This window comes from Neodiprion lecontei, chromosome 6 (assembly GCF_021901455.1).
Source record: "Neodiprion lecontei isolate iyNeoLeco1 chromosome 6, iyNeoLeco1.1, whole genome shotgun sequence".
Lineage (NCBI taxonomy): Eukaryota > Metazoa > Arthropoda > Insecta > Hymenoptera > Diprionidae > Neodiprion > Neodiprion lecontei.
In genome coordinates this window covers 31,409,431-31,429,393 of record NC_060265.1, presented here as the reverse complement: position 1 = coordinate 31,429,393, position 19,963 = coordinate 31,409,431, and the positions used below count along the sequence as shown (strand labels likewise).

Genomic DNA, 19,963 nt, shown 5'->3' with positions numbered 1-19,963 from the left:
CGGAGTCACAGCCGAAGAATACGGTCGCGACGGTGAGGCGAAAGACAGAAAGCAAATCAAGAAAGTCAGCCATCTTGACAGGCACTACCGATATTGATATTTATACCAAGCATGTATACTAACTAGTGTGCCAAATTCGCTTATTTTGTTAATTTGTAGAACAAAAGGAAGTTTTGCTCGAAACAGATTTTGTGATAAATGTAAAAGTAATTCAGTAGAATTTTATTGTAGCCGTGTGTTTGGTAAGTATAATATAATACAGAAATCTATCATAAAAAATCGTTGTTCTAGTTTTGTTGAGTGGAATTTCGGGTAAATTACAATTTGATTTTATTTCTATGTGGTGTGTTATCACGACAAGTTTGCTGAAATGTATACTATTTGTGAACATAGGCGTCTACTTTGATGAAAGTTTGTGGTAAGCAGTGAAACGGCAGTGGAAGAGGTCAAGTTGAAGAAGTTTCGCTTCAGAATCCTAGTCCATTCCGAAAACAGGAATCTTGTAATGGGTGACTGATTCATGCGCATTCGCACATTCACATGAATCATTCTATTATTTTTGTAGATTGCTTTTGCATAATTTACAACTAAATCAAGAAAAATCGAAAAGGGGGTTTCGTGAGGCAAAGTGTAGTCGAATTCTATTTGATATGTCGCTTAAATCCAACGCTACCGTTTATACCTGGTTTGGATTATAAAATAAATTTAATTTATGTAAAATATTTGACATATATCAAGTTGTTCACTCCGCCAAAATCCTCTCACTACATCGACGCGTCGTTCATTGACTTTCAGTTACCTTCAAGAGGTAAGGAAATTTAAATTTATAATCCAACAATCATTCCTTTCCTGGCTTATCTGATAGCCCGATAACATCCACTGTCCACAACATTCGGATGCTTAGTCGGTACTTGGTGACCGAGAATTACTGACTGTGCGTTCTAGTATATTTTCGCGATTCAATTCCAGGCTAACTTTCAACTTGTCCGGAAGCGTTCGTTAGGACGTCGCAACTGATTGCAGTTTCCCTAGTCTTCTAGCGTTTCCATTGGCTGAAGTCTACGAAATTTGCAGTCAATGCGCACTTTTTCTGTAAGTCAAATTTACCACAATCAGACTTGGTATGCAGGTTCATGGTAAAGTCAAGTCCATTAATCATGGAAACTAGAGTAAAGGAGATTTATCTCTACTGTGGAGCATATGAAAAATTCGTCCTCTAAAATTTGTCGCTTAAGTAGTGTAGATCTCATCGAAAGCAGCGCTGTCATGGTAAAGTTCCGAAGTGAAGTTGGTATGAATTGACACTCTATATAGAAATATATATATACATATATACACACAGCACACACACACCTATGCATATAAACGCCTATCGTGGCCGAAATGAAATTGCGTGGAAATCGCTTCCGTTTTCCCACCACTCGTTGAATCTTTGCAATATCAGCGCCGTTCAGCGTCAGCCAGCACAAGCCTTATGTGCGGATTTTTGATGCTGGATCAGATGTTCAGAGTAGTATCACTTCGTGGGGACTCGTTTGCTCTAGTCTCCGTGCTGTGAATCATCGCATGTCAAGTGATCTCAAGTTGTAATGCGTCAAGTTAATCTTAGACCATATACTGGGTCTAAGAAGTTAAGTCATTTAATATTTTAATTTCATTTTAGAATCTTATTTCGAGACTTTTGTCATAAGAACATCTAAATCTGTGAACAGATGGAAAAAATCTATTGTTAATATTGTATAAAAAGTAAATATTTTCAAGACCCATACATTATGAAGTTCATTGTTTCTATTTATTAGGCTTAAATGTAAATAGTTTTTCTATGGGCAAACAAATTTGGCACCATTAATGCTCTGCAAATGGAAGATTCCAATGGAAGCATTGTGTTTAGAGAAATTCACAAAAATGGGTGGCTGCGACGCACGGAGACGGTGGAAAGAGAAGCCGCGAGATTTTGGGTAGTTTTTTGTATCCATGACGATGTCGAGCCTTATTTTGAAGGCTACAACAACCAAAGACAGGCAGCCAAACATTCATTTCTTTGGAATTCATCTTTACAAAACATTCTTCATTTATCACCAACACTTTGTGCTACCGAACAGCAAGATTTTGAATTCTGTGTCAACTTTTCTGACCAGAGGGTCCTACGGCTAGCAGCTCCAACCTATCAGGATATGTACGATTGGGTACAAACTGTTAGTAGAAAATTAACTGAGATGAAAATTCTGAGCCCCAAGGAAAATTTCTATTCCAAAGGACCCGGAGCTGAAAGGCGCCCTACCAGGGATCCGACCAGTCCCCTACCCCTGCCACCTCGTCCACCCCCATCACTTGAAGTACAGGTTCACGTTCCTTTAACAAATTCCGACTCAGCCAACACAGAAAATCAAACTGAAATTGCTCGTGTCGGTTCTATTCGTTTACCGGCAAACCAGACGAATCAACTGAATCATGAGGAGAACTCAGCTACCATAAATCAATATCCAGTGTCTGAAAGTGTGCCAAATGTCTTTACCTTTGATAATATACCAGGGCATAATGGTAGGGAGCCATCTACTCAGCCTAGATTTATACCTGGAGGACACCAAGATAGACACAGTGAGAATGTCTCAAATATTGAAAATAATAACTCCAGTTACGAGAGCCTATTTTTGGCATCCTCTCATTCTCCGATCACACCTGGCAGATTGATCGAAAGCAATAACAGTCCAGAATCGGCAGAGAGCAGGCATTATGCAGCTCTGAGAGAATATAGAAGTTTAGCTCCAGTTTCTCGACCGCAACAAAGTGGAACTCACAGGGCTGTGACGAGAGAAGGAAACGGTAGACAGCTGACATTGAGGGAGCAACAGGTACTTCAACTCAAAAGAGAAATCGGCCACCGCGCTGGAGTCAGATTACAGCTGAGAAGAAGAGATTGCAAGGACAACATTGCTTTTGTTGACACATTTGGGACAGTCTGGTATAAATGTAGACTCATATATTTGTCATACAGGAGAAGTTAACGGTTTAGTAAAAGTTAACGGGTTTGATCCAAGACTGCAATAGATATTAGAATGTGCTAATGTTACCATGTTCTTTTGTCCATAGTTTCATATGTTTTACTTGCAGGATTGCTGGATGGAAACAACGTGAGCAGCCAATGCTTTACAATGTGCTGCATATCGGGGATCAGGTGCTCAGTTTAGCTGGAAGTCCTGTGCACAGTGCGACGTCTGCACGTGATATTCTCAAGAATTGTACAACACCATATGTAAGCTGACAACTTTTTTAATATCCATTGTAAATAATCAAATCTTGACGGTCTATTCATGAGGTTGACGTTGGTAACGTTAGATTAATGATGCATGTTTAAGAAAATGGTTACTTTCTAAATTGTTTGAAATTCAGTTTGTAAATTAAAATAAAGAAGACATGTTCATATTTTGAAAAGCCAACTCCTTGAAAGTTGTACTAAAATTGTACAAAAATTTATTCCATGATGTTTGGTCATGTTATCGTTACTAACTTCAGCCTTGTTTTTATTCTACTATCAACTTGACTCGTAAATTTTTGCATCAGACACTTCAATTGACACGTAACCCATCTTGTACAGGTAGAGATGATCGTCAGGAGGCTCCCGCAGGGTCGAACAATGACTTTGATTAGGGGGAGCGATCGCGAAACTGACAGTCATGGATTTGGGCTCGAGTTACAGGGCAACGAAGTGATCGGGGTTGGAGGTATGGCATTGACTTCTGGATTGCCACCTGCAGCTCTTGCGGCTGATCCATCCATGCCAGCGGGAACTTTCGTAAATTGGACATTGACGGAAGTAAATGGTCGGCCATTAAACATACTGGGCCAAGGAGAAGACGCTCGAGAACGTCTTGGAGGTGTCGGACTCGATGTTTCCGTTGTTATGCAACCAACTGATCTGGTATCTTCTTTGAAGAAGTTCTTGCGTAATCATCGCGGATATAAAAATTACCTGCTAAACTAACAAAACAGATAGTCTATAAGGCTCTAGCTATGTCAATATAGCACGAAAAAATTCTTCCAATCTAACATCCATGTAACTGCTTTTGAGTAAACAGTACAAGCGAATTTGACTTCAGCTACGGCCTTAATATATGTAAATATTCCTAATGTCAATGTCAAACTCAAACGCAATAGCTATCGTTGATCACGTTTGATTGTTAGTGAATCTCATATTAAATTGATGTCAAATTGATATTTATTTTTGTATGAATGCACATGCTTGAAATGCATTACTGAATATTCAGCAACCAAATAGCACAATTCGTAGTATCAAATTTTTACAAGAAGAACAGAATCTATGCTTTTTTTCATTGTACGAGGTTACTCAATCTTTAATCGTCTCAGTTTTCATTTGGTGTTTAACGTCAAAATGGAAAAAAGGCTCTCTCCCATCGGCCATGATTTCGCCCAATAATGTTTTGTTTTGCCCTTAGACAACAAAACATTATCACTCAAGATTCATTTTGGTTCACGCTCTTTCTTTATTCAGAGTTAATTCCTAAAGCCTGCTGCTAAACAAGAATTTTGATCAACTCTATGAATTGATTTACGATTATTCGCCATTCCTTTTCCTTACCCATTCCTCTTGACTCTAAATTAATTCAGGAGAGCAAATTCTACATTTTTGTTTGATTGAACTGAATTCTATTCAGTGATTTCAGTTCATTCCATTTATTTGAATATGATATATAGATACAAAAATCGTTGTCGTAAACTTCCCTAGCGAGATCCATGAGGTTTCAGAGGAAACTCTAATCAATTTTGAATTGAATTAAATTTGAGAAAAATTTTACACCTGAAACGAAATCAACAATTCCAAAAATAACAATATATTTTTAGAGATTTATAAAGACATTTGCTTAATGTTCTGTAGAAGCTAATTTTTTACCCAAATCTCACTGATTTCTTTTTGGCAGTGAAAACCCTGAAATAATATGGTAATTCGTGAAACACCTGTGAACGACTGTTGTGAAATCATGTGTGCCATCTGTCCAACACTTTAAGTGTGTACCAAGCGTACAGTCCAGTGGAAGAGTTGTCAAGATAGACATATAATGTAATGGAGAATTGAAAGTGCAATTGAAGTTAATCGAGTTGGATTTAGTTGAAACAAAATTTCCATAATGTAGGAAAAATTAAGAAAACCGGCAATTTCAGCTACAGTAGCACAATTATTGATGACTTCATAAAGATTTCCTTTACTGAATCATTTGTACAATGAAAAAATTCGCATCGTTAGATCGATTTCAATTAACTAAGGTTCACTTTGTTCGTAAATAAATTCTCTGAAAATCTGGATAATCAGATTTTGGATAAGAATCTAGTATTTTTTATTATGGCATTGGTGTACTATTCATCACTTACAATGATTTCGCTAATCGTGTTTTATTTTTTTTTGTTTGCTTTTTTTCTTCAGTAACTGAGAAGTTGAATACAAAATATGACTGTTGGTTTGTAAAGATTTCATTTATGAAGAAGATCAGCTCTAATTGATTAAAATCTATCAACGGATACAGTTTGCTTCATTGTAAAAATGATGCAATAACGCGATCTTTTCAAAATCATCAATAATTGTGCTGTGTTGTATCTGAAGTTTACCTACGGTTTTTGTATTTTTTCCATGTCAAGGGAATATTGTTTCAACAAAATTCAACTCGATTGACTTCAGTTGCACGTCCAAACCATTGTTATATCATATTTCTGTCTGGACAGCTCTTTGACTGGACCGTATGATCGGTACACTCTTAAATCAACAATGGGAATTGCAGTTCTTTCTTTAATCTCATACTCGACAATGGTCTCGAAACATTTCAAAGTTCATCTCGATCGTATCTCGATGATACTTTTATGCCGAGTAGGCTCCATTGCAGTTGTGAGACAATAAGTTCTTCTTCAGTCTTGTACACCCATACGTTATTGAAAATAATCTCTTTACAATGTTTTCTACTAGTTGTAGAACTTACTGCCATGCGTACGTCGCGCAGTCTCATTTTAGATATTTTTCTAGTGCCCAGACTTCAAAGCATCTAACCTTATACTAGAACGAACAGATTTGGGGGATGGAATATAACAATTGAAGACAAACAATTGTTTTCAAATAACTCTAACAGGCTTAAGCTGTAGAATTAATTAATAATAAGATAAGAATTCTGTGATAACTAATAATACACACGGTGAAAGGGATGTTGAATATTTGTAAGCAGCGAATGAATTTATATAGCACAATTTCTTGGTAATAATCTGCGTTCTTATTTATTATTTCAACGAATTTCTACTGTTGTATGTAGTTTTTCGCGATAGAATTACTGTTATTTATGTACAGTGTTATTAGTGACAATTCCGCTGAACCAATATTATATTTATGGAATGCAAGATACTCATGATTCCGTTGGCAATTTCCAAGCAAACTTAATCAAATGAACTATCTTGGTCTTATAATAACATAAATTCACAAATACAGCAGCTGTTTTTATTTACAAGCATCCCGTGGTATTATTCTTAAAAACAACGAATTTCCAGATTATTCGACTCGTTCTCGCGGGGTTTGCGGTGCAGCGATGGAAAGTGGGAAGGAGGAGAGCGTTTCAGACTACTATAATCAGTACTATTTATGCTTAAATACTGTTTCATGGAGTACTAATGATATTTAATTTTTAATGTGACACGTCGTTCCGGACACTTATATTTTCCATAATCTATTTATAACCGCGACAGTTGGAAAAAAAGAAAAAAAAAATTTAGCATGGGCAAAATTTCGGAGTATTCGACCAATCACATCGACTCCGCTGAAATGACATCAGTCCGGAGAAACTGACTGAATGTTGATATACATATAGGAAAAATGGTCGTCGGCGACGTGTCTGAATATGTGTGTGATTGGAAAAATGAAAAATTACCATTGCAGCGATCGCGTGGTGGACTGATAGGTCGGACTGTGGGGTGAATAAAACTGCGCGTACCACCGGCGGTAGGCAAGAATCGATCGATCCTCACGAACCAAAAGGGGCCTTTGCTCGAAACGCTTGTGATTCCAGACGGCAACATCCCGCTCGAACATTACGCTTTCGCCAAACAGTACCAGAGTAGCGAGCGGCGCAAGCAGGGGGGGTGCGAACATTAGATGTGTAACGCGTTGCATTAGTGGCTCCAGCGGCGTGACAGTTTGCAGAATGCACATCGGCCCCATGCTGCTTTGCACGAGCAGTTCCACGTAACCGGGTCCTATCTGTTCGGCTCGAACGTCAAGTTCCAGGATTGGGATGCGTTCGAACAGGATCAAGCTGTGACGTAACCGCATTATCGCCTTGTGCGACTTGTTGCCGCTCGCCGTTTTATCCTTGCTAATCTTGCCACCACCGTTTTCGAACTTCCCCGTGCCTGCTACATTTTCTCGCGATATGTTGGGGTCGGTTTCCGGTGCATTATCAACCTCAGCCCCACATTCCTCTTCAGCCTGTGCCTTTCCTGCTTCCTCCTCCTTTGCCATTGTTCGCTCTTGCGGCGGCGATACGTGCGACGTCCATTCCGCTCCCGTCCAGCTGTGACGTGCAAGCCACGGTACACGCTCGCTTAGTAGAATCGAAGGACCGTGAACAGCGCTAAGGTGAGCCCAGTCAGCTCCGTTTTCCGGTATTTCCTGGTGATGGTTGAAATACGAAAATTGATTGCAATTGTTATGAGTTGTATGTAGAGTAATCGATGCCTGTGTTATCACAGCTAACAAGACGTTAAGAGACTTGTCCTTACTCAAATTATTCCGCAATGAAATTACACCTGTTAGTTAGTGTGCAAAGTAACAACTGTGGATTCTGCGTCAATAACCGTGGAACGTAAAGTTAGACAGACAAAGGAAAAAAGGTATATGGGTGAAGGATGGGGTTTTTCGGACAGAGCTGCTAGTGCTAAAAGTAAAACGTGTAGGTACGTAGTGTATGTGTCATTAACCCAATAGTACAACTGAGAGGCAAGATTATCAGAGTACTGCTAGTTGATGGCGAGATTTTTTGAGGAAATCATACCAAGTTGCAATACTGACAATATGTTGTCGAACGATGCATTTTGTGGTTTAACAAAATGCGGCTTATCGGCAAAAGCATTTGTAGCGACAAAACGTATCTATTTACGGCCACCGCGAAGTGTATTTTATCGCTAGATGTAGGGGAAGAAAACTAAGTTGGCATTGTTTGTGTCACTGTGATGTAACATTCAGTGAGCAATTTGCTACGCACCTGTATATGACTGTTGACAATGAACTCGTTTCTTCCGTGATAACGCCACCTCCCGTCAGATATTTCTCCGAGGGCTTGTGGCCGCCAGCTCGGCTTTGCGTTCTCTGCGTGATGCCAAACGAAGATCAATTGGTTGACTTCGCAGCAATCCCACGCCTTGGTTTTCGCGAATTCTGGCACTATAAAAAATTCAAAAGAACATGTCATAGGGTGGAGATTTCAAAGCTGGGACGCACGATTCGTATCGATGCGGAGATCGTAAAGAAGCTAAATATGTAACAAAGTTTAGATAGGATTACTGCAGTATAGTGGCATTTTGGAAATTGAAAATCGTATACGCATCGTGGTTCGTAGATCAAATATTCTGGGAAAATGTAAATTGAGGGATTTGAGACTTCAAATTCTAACGGGTGTAGAGGAACAAACGCTGTCGTGTCACGGAACCTATTGGTATTATTATTGTTATTTTTCTTCTTTTTTTTTACGACTTACAGAAATCGATTACTGTGTTTATGTACGCGAATTGAATACCTTTGTCCGAGTATGGTATGTCCTGGCATCGACCGTCGGCTCCTCTGAAAAGCCAGCCGTGAAAGGGACATTCGAGACAATCTCCTCGAACTCTGCCACCCTCTCCCATGTTCGCGCCTAGGTGTGGGCAATAAGCATCCAGTACGCTAACAGTTCCCTTTTGCGTTCTAGGATTGATTAAATATTTTATATTGATAATCCGTGTGATGTTCGTTTCCCTTGTATTTCTTTACATATTATAGGTTTTTCATCAAAATGAAGGATGAATGTACCCATACCTAAAAACTGCAAAGTTCTGTCCAAGAGCTGAGATGTGCTTGGCTTCGCCACGTTTCAAATGCGAGCTTTCCAAGAGCGCGAACCATCCGTTCGGATACACCGGGGGTAGGTGACCTACTTTTCTGTTCTTGTTCCTCGAACCACCTCCACTCTTACCGTCACCTAATCGCTTGTTGAGCCAAGACCTCTTCGCGTCATTTTCCGTCAAATCCTTATTGGAGTGTTATGAATAAAGATATTTGCGTTAATCTCTCTTATGCGCAGATAAATTATCTTCACTTTGTTCCGATTATAACGAATCAAACATTTTCTAAAGCACTTGGCACAACTCGTTGTTTCTATCGTTCTTACCTTGATCCAATTGATTTTCCAGAAGAATGCCAGGTAAATTAGAATGAGCGCGGATGTTACGGCACTCACTATCCACCAGACGACTGCCATCTTATCTTTGAAGGTAGTATCACTCGTTATTCTACAGCAGAGAGTGTCAATTATTATACCGCGTCGAGTAAAATCCAACTATACGCGAACGCATACCGGCGCGGGAAAAGGCCGCTCGTGGGTAATAAAATTGAAACCTGGCCAGGCGAAGACTATAGAAATCGCGTGCACTGAAGAGGTAATATCAATTGCTTAATCCAAGATGATTAGAAAAAAGAGAGAATCAGTGACACGGAACTTAGGAATGGTGGAGTTCACGATGCTACGAAAGCAGTCCCGAGGCGTGTGTTTAATTCTTTACAACTGGAAAACTCCGACACTTCTACATCCTTTATATGGAGCGATTTTGAGGGTATGTCGAGTAGAGATATTGTAGTGTACATCACAAAATCAAGTCACACCGGTAACATAAGCGCAAGTGTACCGAACCTTATGTAAAGATTTTATGTAGTATATATTGTGATAATCCCCGCCTATAGTCCTTACATGTGTAACAGGATCGCCGTATTTGATACGACGATACGTGGCGCTTGGCGAAATAAAACAAATTTGTTCGTATCTTAAGAGAACCATCGGCTTATCCTCGATCTATCCGCAGAGGCAAGCGAGAAAATGGCGGGGATTGCAGAATGGTGGGGTGTTCTGACGCCAAGCCAATATTGGAATGTATTTTATTCACTGAATCGACATTTGTGATTCCCTACAATCCCCGATCATGCATATATTTATCATACGAATCGATATACAGAATCGGGCTCGCGTACAGTGTTTCTTTCCGGCAACTGATTTTTCCACCGTTACTCCATTACTATTCACTATTAACTATGCACAGTCTTCTGTTGACCGCTGACGTCCTCTGGTATCCGGAACGCATTATTCAAGATCCAAGATTCGTGATCTATAATCCAAAACCGAATATCTTCAACCTATAAGGGATTCTTTATCATCTCGATCGATCTTCCGTCAACTGAATGAGATTCATCTATTGCCCGTCTATAGCAGTTTACCATTTTCAACCCACCGCGTGTTATATCACATAGGTATAAACCTGTTAGTCCAGGAAACGGGTAGAAAAAAGGGCAGTTTTATGTCACGGCGTGCAGAAAGGATGAGACCTGCGGATTCTGATATCGATAATAGCCCACGTGAACGCCTACTACTTTCCAACCAAAGATTTGAGTTTCGAAATGTTTTACACGCGTTTAAAGCTTTGAAAAACAGGTCTTCTACTAGGATCTCATAAACTATTAATTGTGCAGAAAAAAAGTTGAATAACTTTTTGCAGGTCTTAGAAAGACAAACAATTTCCTTTTTGGAAAATTAAAATCGTTCTATTAGTTCTCTTGTAAAGAAATGAAAACCGGCTGAAATGGCCATTTCTTAATTAACTAATTATGAGTCCAATAATGCATGTATGGCTTTAGGAATCTCGGAAAATATGTCTCTTAGGGCACTCGAGAAGCTCGCAAAACCGGGGCTCGATCGGATAAACAGTTTGTGAGAAAAGCTATTTGTTATGAAAAAACCGACTTTTTTTTTGCAAGGAATTTGCAGAGCCGCAGAGCGTCGTACAGCAATTTGATTAGCGGATTTTTAATCGAGAAGGATCCTATTATCATGTACACTTAGGGGCGAAATGATTTTTTATTATTAAGTTGGTGAAAAATGGCTCCAAAAAGAGGGTATGTTTTTCAGCCATAAACAAATGGAATTTCATCGCCAATTTTTACGTAACAGGGCTACGATTAGTCTCACTCGAAAGCTGTTATTTTTTGACGAATTTACAAAAAAAAAAAATTGCCAATAGTCAATTAGGGAGGGAGATAATTTTTTTTTTTTTCACTAATTATTGCACCGCCGGTTTTAAACATAGAGGGCTAAAAATTGGACACGATACGGGAAAGAGTTCGTACTAACCGACAATAAATTCTGGTAGCAGTTGCTCATGAATTTGTTCATCCGCTTTGCGGTCAACTCAGTGATAAAATACAGGACCGCGTATGGGTGAAGCCATCTCGGCCGGCACGCGCTCGCGCTCAAACTGGATTCGCGCGTTCAAATTCCACGAACTTTGAATATCTCAAGAATAAATTAACATATCGGGTTCTTTCTTTTTTTAAAACCGACTAACTTTTTCCGCTGATCAAGAATTTGTTAAAAAAAATATTTTAAAAAATGATTTTCCGTTCCAAATTTGTTTATATACATTTTTTTTTCTCTTTTTTTACCATTGGTTCATTTATTTTTTTATTTCACCTGAATTAAATCATATTGACGTCATATACTTTGATTACAGAACTCGCAAAGAAAAAGGTCAGCTAAAAATACATTGTTATTGCAGTACGCGTCTCTTCGTTTTGGAAAAAAATCGACAAAATAAGGGACATAACGTAAAATAAGGACAAAATAAGGTTTGAAATAATTGTGAAACGTTTTTATAAGTTACAATGGCCTATTTATTATGAGAATACGTTACGAATAATATCAGAATAAGAGATAAAAAACGTTGGAAAAAAGTCAAACACATTCAGACACGTTTTTTTCTTCATTTTTACGAATGTTACAATATTCTTATATTTAATGTACTAAACAATAGCTACAGACATTTTTACTTAAATATTAACAATGCTTTCTTAAACATACAATTCTTTACAATCAATATTTACAAGTCTACGTATTCTACGCTGTTCGCTCGAGTTCTTTTTATTGGCACCTCTGGTTCATCATCGCTCTCGTCACTTAAATCATCTTTGATCTCGTCCTTAAATTCTATTTGACTATCATTACTGCTGTCATCATATGGATGAACTAGAGGTGCCAATAAAAAGAACTCGAGCGAACAGCGTAGAATACGTAGACTTGTAAATATTGATTGTAAAGAATTGTATGTTTAAGAAAGCATTGTTAATATTTAAGTAAAAATGTCTGTAGCTATTGTTTAGTACATTAAATATAAGAATATTGTAACATTCGTAAAAATGAAGAAAAAAACGTGTCTGAATGTGTTTGACTTTTTTCCAACGTTTTTTATCTCTTATTCTGATATTATTCGTAACGTATTCTCATAATAAATAGGCCATTGTAACTTATAAAAACGTTTCACAATTATTTCAAACCTTATTTTGTCCTTATTTTACGTTATGTCCCTTATTTTGTCGATTTTTTTCCAAAACGAAGAGACGCGTACTGCAATAACAATGTATTTTTAGCTGACCTTTTTCTTTGCGAGTTCTGTAATCAAAGTATATGACGTCAATATGATTTAATTCAGGTGAAATAAAAAAATAAATGAACCAATGGTAAAAAAAGAGAAAAAAAAATGTATATAAACAAATTTGGAACGGAAAATCATTTTTTAAAATATTTTTTTTAACAAATTCTTGATCAGCGGAAAAAGTTAGTCGGTTTTAAAAAAAGAAAGAACCCGATATGTTAATTTATTCTTGAGATATTCAAAGTTCGTGGAATTTGAACGCGCGAATCCAGTTTGAGCGCGAGCGCGTGCCGGCCGAGATGGCTTCACCCATACGCGGTCCTGTATTTTATCACTGAGTTGACCGCAAAGCGGATGAACAAATTCATGAGCAACTGCTACCAGAATTTATTGTCGGTTAGTACGAACTCTTTCCCGTATCGTGTCCAATTTTTAGCCCTCTATGTTTAAAACCGGCGGTGCAATAATTAGTGAAAAAAAAAAAAATTATCTCCCTCCCTAATTGACTATTGGCAATTTTTTTTTTTTGTAAATTCGTCAAAAAATAACAGCTTTCGAGTGAGACTAATCGTAGCCCTGTTACGTAAAAATTGGCGATGAAATTCCATTTGTTTATGGCTGAAAAACATACCCTCTTTTTGGAGCCATTTTTCACCAACTTAATAATAAAAAATCATTTCGCCCCTAAGTGTACATGATAATAGGATCCTTCTCGATTAAAAATCCGCTAATCAAATTGCTGTACGACGCTCTGCGGCTCTGCAAATTCCTTGCAAAAAAAAAGTCGGTTTTTTCATAACAAATAGCTTTTCTCACAAACTGTTTATCCGATCGAGCCCCGGTTTTGCGAGCTTCTCGAGTGCCCTAAGAGACATATTTTCCGAGATTCCTAAAGCCATACATGCATTATTGGACTCATAATTAGTTAATTAAGAAATGGCCATTTCAGCCGGTTTTCATTTCTTTACAAGAGAACTAATAGAACGATTTTAATTTTCCAAAAAGGAAATTGTTTGTCTTTCTAAGACCTGCAAAAAGTTATTCAACTTTTTTTCTGCACAATTAATAGTTTATGAGATCCTAGTAGAAGACCTGTTTTTCAAAGCTTTAAACGCGTGTAAAACATTTCGAAACTCAAATCTTTGGTTGGAAAGTAGTAGGCGTTCACGTGGGCTATTATCGATACCAGAATCCGCAGGTCTCATCCTTTCAGCACGCCGTGACATGAAAAAATACCCGTTTCCTGGACTATGTGTATTATTTTCAAATCTGAGTATCCCCTCGCGAAAACAGGACGCAAGATGGAGGCAAGTCCTTTGACCGGTCGACCGGATTCAGCCGCGCATTGTGAATGTTCAGATATAGGGGATGGATTACGAATTTCGCGTAAAATTTATTCCCAAGTTCATTAATCAAGGTAATCTATAGGGCTCTTGCTAAAACTGAAATGAAATTTGGGGTGGTGTTTGGGAACCGGGCAACCCCGCCTGTAATTTATATTTATATAGGTACAGCTCTCAAGCATCGAATGATGTCGTGCGATTTGTTGTTGTCTAAACTGCAGAATATATTTCATAATTTCTAGCAAGCAATCGATTATGCAAAGAAGGACGATGATGCCGCGTCACTAATTGCAGCTGTTAAGCGCTGTTTAAGCTCTCTGGAACACTCGTTGGGTGTAGCAAGCGAGTATTACGATACAAACATCAATTTTTATCACACGTGCATGAAAAGGTGGGCTTTGCGTAGCAGTTGAGCGGAACAAAAGTACCCAATTTCATCTCGGTGTTGTAAAGGTAGGTTCGCGCAGGCGCAGTCTACAATTACTTCACTTTCGTTCCTGGGGAGAAGAAATTGACCGCTCGCGTCCCACAAAATTACCACGTAGTCACCACTTTTCATCCGCCTGTTATAAAAACTATCGTATACTATACTATACTATACATATAGCTCCTCGTCCGAGAGACAATCTGCTACCATGCGACTATGCGGGTTTCAAGCAAAACCCGATGGCAGTAGTCGCATCAATGGGCTTCGTATAATACATCGGGGTTAAGGGTACGAGTAGTATCGTTTTCGACACTGTACTACACGGCCGCCAGCTATGGCGTGCAATAATTTGGCATTCGCGATTACCCCAAATTAGATGTTTACGTCGCGAATTATTTTTTTGGGCGCCACATGTATTGCTACCCCGATTTTTCGATACGCTTCTGGTTAATCGACTCTTTCGCGACAGCTCCGGCTAAGAGAGTATTGTGGAGAGGGGGCTGGATGAGTTGAGGGAAACAGAGAACAAGACAAAGAAAACAGAGAGAAATAAATTTAAAGTACTTGCGCTTTAATTGAAATTCACAAAATAAACAACGAGAGAATGAGAAAAACTAAGGTATGCCGAGCGCAAGCACGAGCACAAGACTTGTCGAGCTAACAACAGAAGAACTTAATATCTAGCGTAATCGAAAAGTAACTGAAATCAAAGAGAAATAAGCTAGTTTAGCGAATTGGCACTACCGGTGTCTCACAAAATCCAACTCAAGTCGTAATGCAAGCTGCCAATCGCTTAGACTAACTTACATTACCTTACTTGCTATCTAGCGAAAGCTAAATCAAACGACATTAAGAATATCACAGAAGATATGCGCAACGATGCTGTTTGCGCGGTTCCCTAAACTATACGAGGGGTGACTCGCTATGCGCGTCAAAAACCTAATCCCCCAGACACAATTAAGTCTCGATAATACCAAAAGAAAAGATATATACTACCGGGAGTCGGAATTTTTACTCGCAAACCAAAAATCCAGCTATGGTCACGCGTCGGAGAACGTTATCAAAATTCTAGAGCATCTCTGTTTCTCTGTTCAACCTGAGGCCACTCCAGAAAATAACAGCGTCAGCGAATTCACCACCTCCGTATCAGTTAGTTCCGGCAGTCGACGACATTCCTCGAGACGGACTGAAAAGTCCTCGTCGCTAGTTCGGGTGGGGGTCAAAACTTGGATGGATCAATATTCCGAAATTTCAAACATGCGAAAATAAAGTAATGAAAGATGAATTGTTCGAAATCTTGATCTTGATTTTCGAACAATTCATCTTTCATTATTTTATTTTCGCACGTTTCAAACCTCGATGTATCGGTCATTCCAAATATTGATCCAAACATTGATCCATCCAAGTTTCCCACCCGCTGGTTCTACGTACTCCCGTAAGTTGCAAATTCCATTTATAAAAGATGTCCGCTAAATCTCGTGATCTTTCTGCCCGTCGCGCAAACGAGTGGTCATAGTTCGCTGATATGACTGCCGTTGTCGCGGATTCGAAATCTGAAAGCGAGCTTGGTGCCAGACGAGGATCTGTATCGCTTGTGAAATGACGGCGGGGGGGGGGGGGGGGGGGTTCCGGTGCGATATTCCGCGTCGAATTTCTCGGTTATAATTGCGATCTACTTGTCACTGGGGTGTCTCTCAACGGGTGCTCGATTGGCGAAATATTCTGCATTTCTATCGGGTATTGAAACATAATTGGGTGTGGGAATGGTCCCGTGGCAACGTTGGCTATAAATCGTCGACGCTGTCTTGATCCTTGACTAACCTCCGGCATAGTGCCGTTCCTAAACAGTTCCTGCTAATGTTTCCCTCCCGCGAGGCGGCCGAACAGGTATGTTTGGTGAGGTAAATGTCAGCTGATCAACCTCAAGTAGATTACCAGGCGTCCTTTGGCTGCGGGTGGAGAGTAGGGGGCAGACGCAGAGACTGGCTTACAAAGGGCCGGAGGAAGTGGGGAGAAATGCGGAGGACCGCGTAAGAAACTGGAAGTCCCTGAACTTGACTGATTCTGCCTTTAATAGGCGTATGCCTCTACCTACCAACCCGCAAATGGCGTACCGGTTGCCACAATTCCCGACGTTTTTTCGACCGTTTTATACCGCCGGACGTTCAGCGACGAAACAGGTCCAAGGATAACATTCTTTACATCTTTAACACATATTTAAACGTAGATTTATATTTTTCCTATCAAACCTTGGAAAAAAAAAAAAAAAAATACCTGCTTCGCGTAGTGGTCGAGTCATCTGTAAGTTTAGTAAAGACACAGCGCGGCTAAAAACTTTTCTATGCTGACATTACACGACATGAAGTACAGTAATAGTAATGATACTATAGGTATAACCGTTACCGTTTCGACGTATGTGCCCTTGGAATGGGTTACTACTATAATTTTTATGAAAATCTTGGTTCGTACTATTAGTTATTGAATAGAAATGGTATAACTTGTCACAAAAATTGCATGCACTGAATATAGGTAATTACATCAGGATCTTGAAATTTTAGGTAAAAATTCTCTATGTCGTAGCAAAATTTCACGTTAGAAAAACAGTTGGGAAATTCGACACTGCCGCAGTGCGCTATATTTTATAGAACTCCTCGCTCGTCCAGCTCATCGCGTTGAACAAAAAATATCAACATTCGCGATAAATGATGTCTAATGTTGGGCTAGTTACGTTGTGTGCACCTTTAGAAGATTGAAAAGAAATGTAAATTCTGAACGAAAACCATTTGGCGGGTAAAGCGTGCTATACCATACATTGGCTACTGCGTTCGCCGTTTTGTCATTAAACTGATAAGAACAAAATTTCAATCAGGCGCTACCGCCGACCTGTTAAAATTATTCTAATTAACTATTGTTCGGGAATGGCGAAAAGAGACTCATTAATTTCGAAAGGCATTACACATTGCTTGGGTCGCACGTTTTTTACACATATTACACCTTGATGGGTAAGTAATTCTCGTAACGGCATTAACTTACTCGGACACCAGCATTATATGATATAATATGACACAAGTGAATGCCATCATCGAGTGATGAGTTGCACAATACCACTGTGCACAGTATGCATTTCGTGTGGACAGAAAGTTGTAAAAAAAGCATTCTTCAAACAGAGGAAAATCTTTGGCGATTTTTCGCACAGTAACACTTTCCGGAAGTGCACTCCTGGATTTTAGCTTCGTTAAACGATTATCGACCCATTTTGATCATTCGTATCTCATTTTCTACGATTTCTGCGTCTAATAAATACGTGCTACGATAAAGATCTACGTTATACTGCATACATTCATTTTAACATTGAATTCTCGACAGCACGGATATCACAATTTCCTCAAAATTTTTTTCCCAATTTGCAAAGCAAGCACACAATTTTCATTGTTACTTCGCAGCCTCTTTACATTATAAGTAAGTTATATACGGTATAAAAGCTCTGAACTGTCAGTCGTGAGCGTTTTTATACTCTGAATGCAAATTCAAAAGTAATTGCGAAAGGATTTTGAACAAGTAGTACCTATACACCGATAATCATTGTAAGTAGGGTTGCAGAGAACCGTATATATTTCAACGATTCATTGTCCATAAATGAAATTGTACGAAGCGTTACCGTATGCGGTGATGCGCGAATTGTAAGGGAGAAAAAGGCACGGTAGTGCGTTAGGCAAGGCGAAGATTTAACAGAATTTCAATCAGTGGTTATAATATTGTAGGAGGCAATTATTACTCACCATTCCCAAGCAGTGGTGGAGTTCTCAAAGAGAATGACGCGAAAAAGGCGGGCGGGGCAGGTAGTTGAGCCGAGTCTTTGATCTTTTGCTGACATCAATATTCTGCGAAGTGTTAAGTTGATGCGGTGCATATAAGTGGATGATAAACAGGCGTGGTCATATGGGTATGAGTAGTTTGCACGCATATAAACGTAGATACGTAAAATAATACCTGTACTTGTGCATCGAGTACGTCTCGCTAGACGTGTACGCCGCTGTGCAATTTGATACACCATTCCCGTATAGTAATTTTACCTACGTATGTACTAAGCGAGGTGTTGCCCGCGTGGCAGGTGCATGCGCCCCGTTGCACATCTACGCTCGCTTGAAGATCGGAGACTGCAAAGGTTCGACCCGATTCGAGATCCGTGGCTAGCCTGATCAATTGACCGAAGGGTGGGGTGAAAGGGATGAGAAAGACGACGACGTTCTTGCATGCGTGCCGCATCCGCACTGCCGTGTGTCACAGTGTATGTGCCGCGAGAACGGGGGAGCGAAACGGATTACGGAGAAAAACTTTACTCTGCAGGCTCCGGTAGGGCGCAACATCTCCGCGAACAACCAACGATTGTACGGGTGATAGCTTGCGAGGATTTCACACCGTTCGTTTTTACTCTGTGAAAACAATTAAGCTTCGTCGAAAATTCACCTTATTTACGATGTGGAATTCTCAGTTGTACCTGAATCTTTTCTGTAACATACGTGTTCTTAAAATCGAATTCTATCAGAGAAATTTTTAGAGCGTTTTCCCTCAGCAGCAGAGAGATATATACATATATATATATATATACGTTTGAAAACGCGGACATTATTGTTTTCAAGCGGGCATTTGTAATTGGCCGTACCCTATGAGTATTTCCATCATATCAGGTATACACCATAGAGCTGTCGGTATTTTGGTATAATCTCCTTGCAATATACGACGGTATGAGCACGAGCTCTCAACACAGCGATACCGAAATACCGACGTCTCTAAATATCGGAGACGTTTATGTTCCTGATCATTAAATTTAATGGAGCTTTGTTTACGTGGAATTGCTTGATGAGATATACCCATACGTCAAGGCATACGATTAGTAGTGTAAACACGTATATTAATACTTCTATGTTCAACAGGTATCGGAATTTGAATGCTTGCCGAGATTTTTTGTTGTTGTTGAAATTAGGGTTTTGACTGACGGAACGATATGTCGGTTTTCACCGGTACAACGGTATTCCGATATACCGTGTGTACCGATTAAAAAATTCTTGCAGAAAACCAGTAAAAAAATTTTCGATACTGAACAGCCCTATTATACAGGCGTGTTCCCGGCTTGGGTCATTGTCTTTCACTGCAATGAAGAGTACGATAAATCATAATGATGCTTTTCAGTCTGACCTGGCTCCAGGCATGGAAAACGTAAAACCACTGTCCCAAGTTCAGAGGTCTCACATCTAGGTATAGATATATGTAGTAGCCAGCCGACATTTGTGGATTCTGCTTCTAATCCAACCATAGCGTCTTCGTCCCGATGGATCAGTGTGCAGAAATGTGTACGTTGACAATACTATTGTATGAAGCCCGAGGAAAACATTGCTTCAGGTACGTTTTCTTGGACAGCGCTATTAAGCTGCTAACAGTAGACGTAGCGGTCTAAGATTGTTTGTTTATCTTTTCACAC

At 39.4% G+C, this 19,963-nt stretch overlaps 2 protein-coding genes across 5 annotated transcripts; one reads left to right on the top strand and one right to left on the bottom strand.

Annotated features, from left to right (window-relative positions):
• Nucleotides 1-1,485: 1,485 nt before the first annotated feature.
• LOC107225302 lies at nucleotides 1,486-6,478 on the top strand. 2 transcript variants are annotated; one of them, XM_046742804.1, is made up of 3 exons: nucleotides 1,486-2,962; nucleotides 3,112-3,253; nucleotides 3,698-6,478. In XM_046742804.1, the coding sequence occupies exons 1-3, from the start codon at nucleotides 1,860-1,862 to the stop codon at nucleotides 3,980-3,982; spliced, it is 1,530 nt and encodes a 509-aa protein (XP_046598760.1). In that variant the 5' UTR covers nucleotides 1,486-1,859; the 3' UTR covers nucleotides 3,983-6,478. The 2 variants fall into 2 exon arrangements, with proteins under 2 accessions (XP_046598760.1, XP_015521213.2); XM_015665727.2 differs by having other exon boundaries at nucleotides 1,492-2,962; nucleotides 3,596-6,478.
• Nucleotides 4,943-18,626, bottom strand: LOC107225306 (cholesterol 7-desaturase nvd). 3 transcript variants are annotated; one of them, XM_015665732.2, is made up of 7 exons: nucleotides 18,475-18,626; nucleotides 18,264-18,365; nucleotides 9,411-9,531; nucleotides 9,059-9,270; nucleotides 8,781-8,947; nucleotides 8,250-8,428; nucleotides 4,943-7,657 (listed from the first exon to the last, which is right to left on the bottom strand). In XM_015665732.2, exons 3-7 carry the CDS (start codon nucleotides 9,498-9,500, stop codon nucleotides 6,914-6,916), a joined length of 1,392 nt encoding a protein of 463 aa, XP_015521218.1. In that variant the 5' UTR covers nucleotides 9,501-9,531; nucleotides 18,264-18,365; nucleotides 18,475-18,626; the 3' UTR covers nucleotides 4,943-6,913. The 3 variants fall into 3 exon arrangements, with proteins under 3 accessions (XP_015521218.1, XP_046598762.1, XP_015521217.1); XM_046742806.1 differs by lacking the exons at nucleotides 18,264-18,365; nucleotides 18,475-18,626 and adding an exon at nucleotides 9,987-10,075; XM_015665731.2 differs by lacking the exons at nucleotides 18,264-18,365; nucleotides 18,475-18,626 and having other exon boundaries at nucleotides 9,411-9,905.
• Between the last annotated feature and the right edge of the window lie 1,337 nt (nucleotides 18,627-19,963).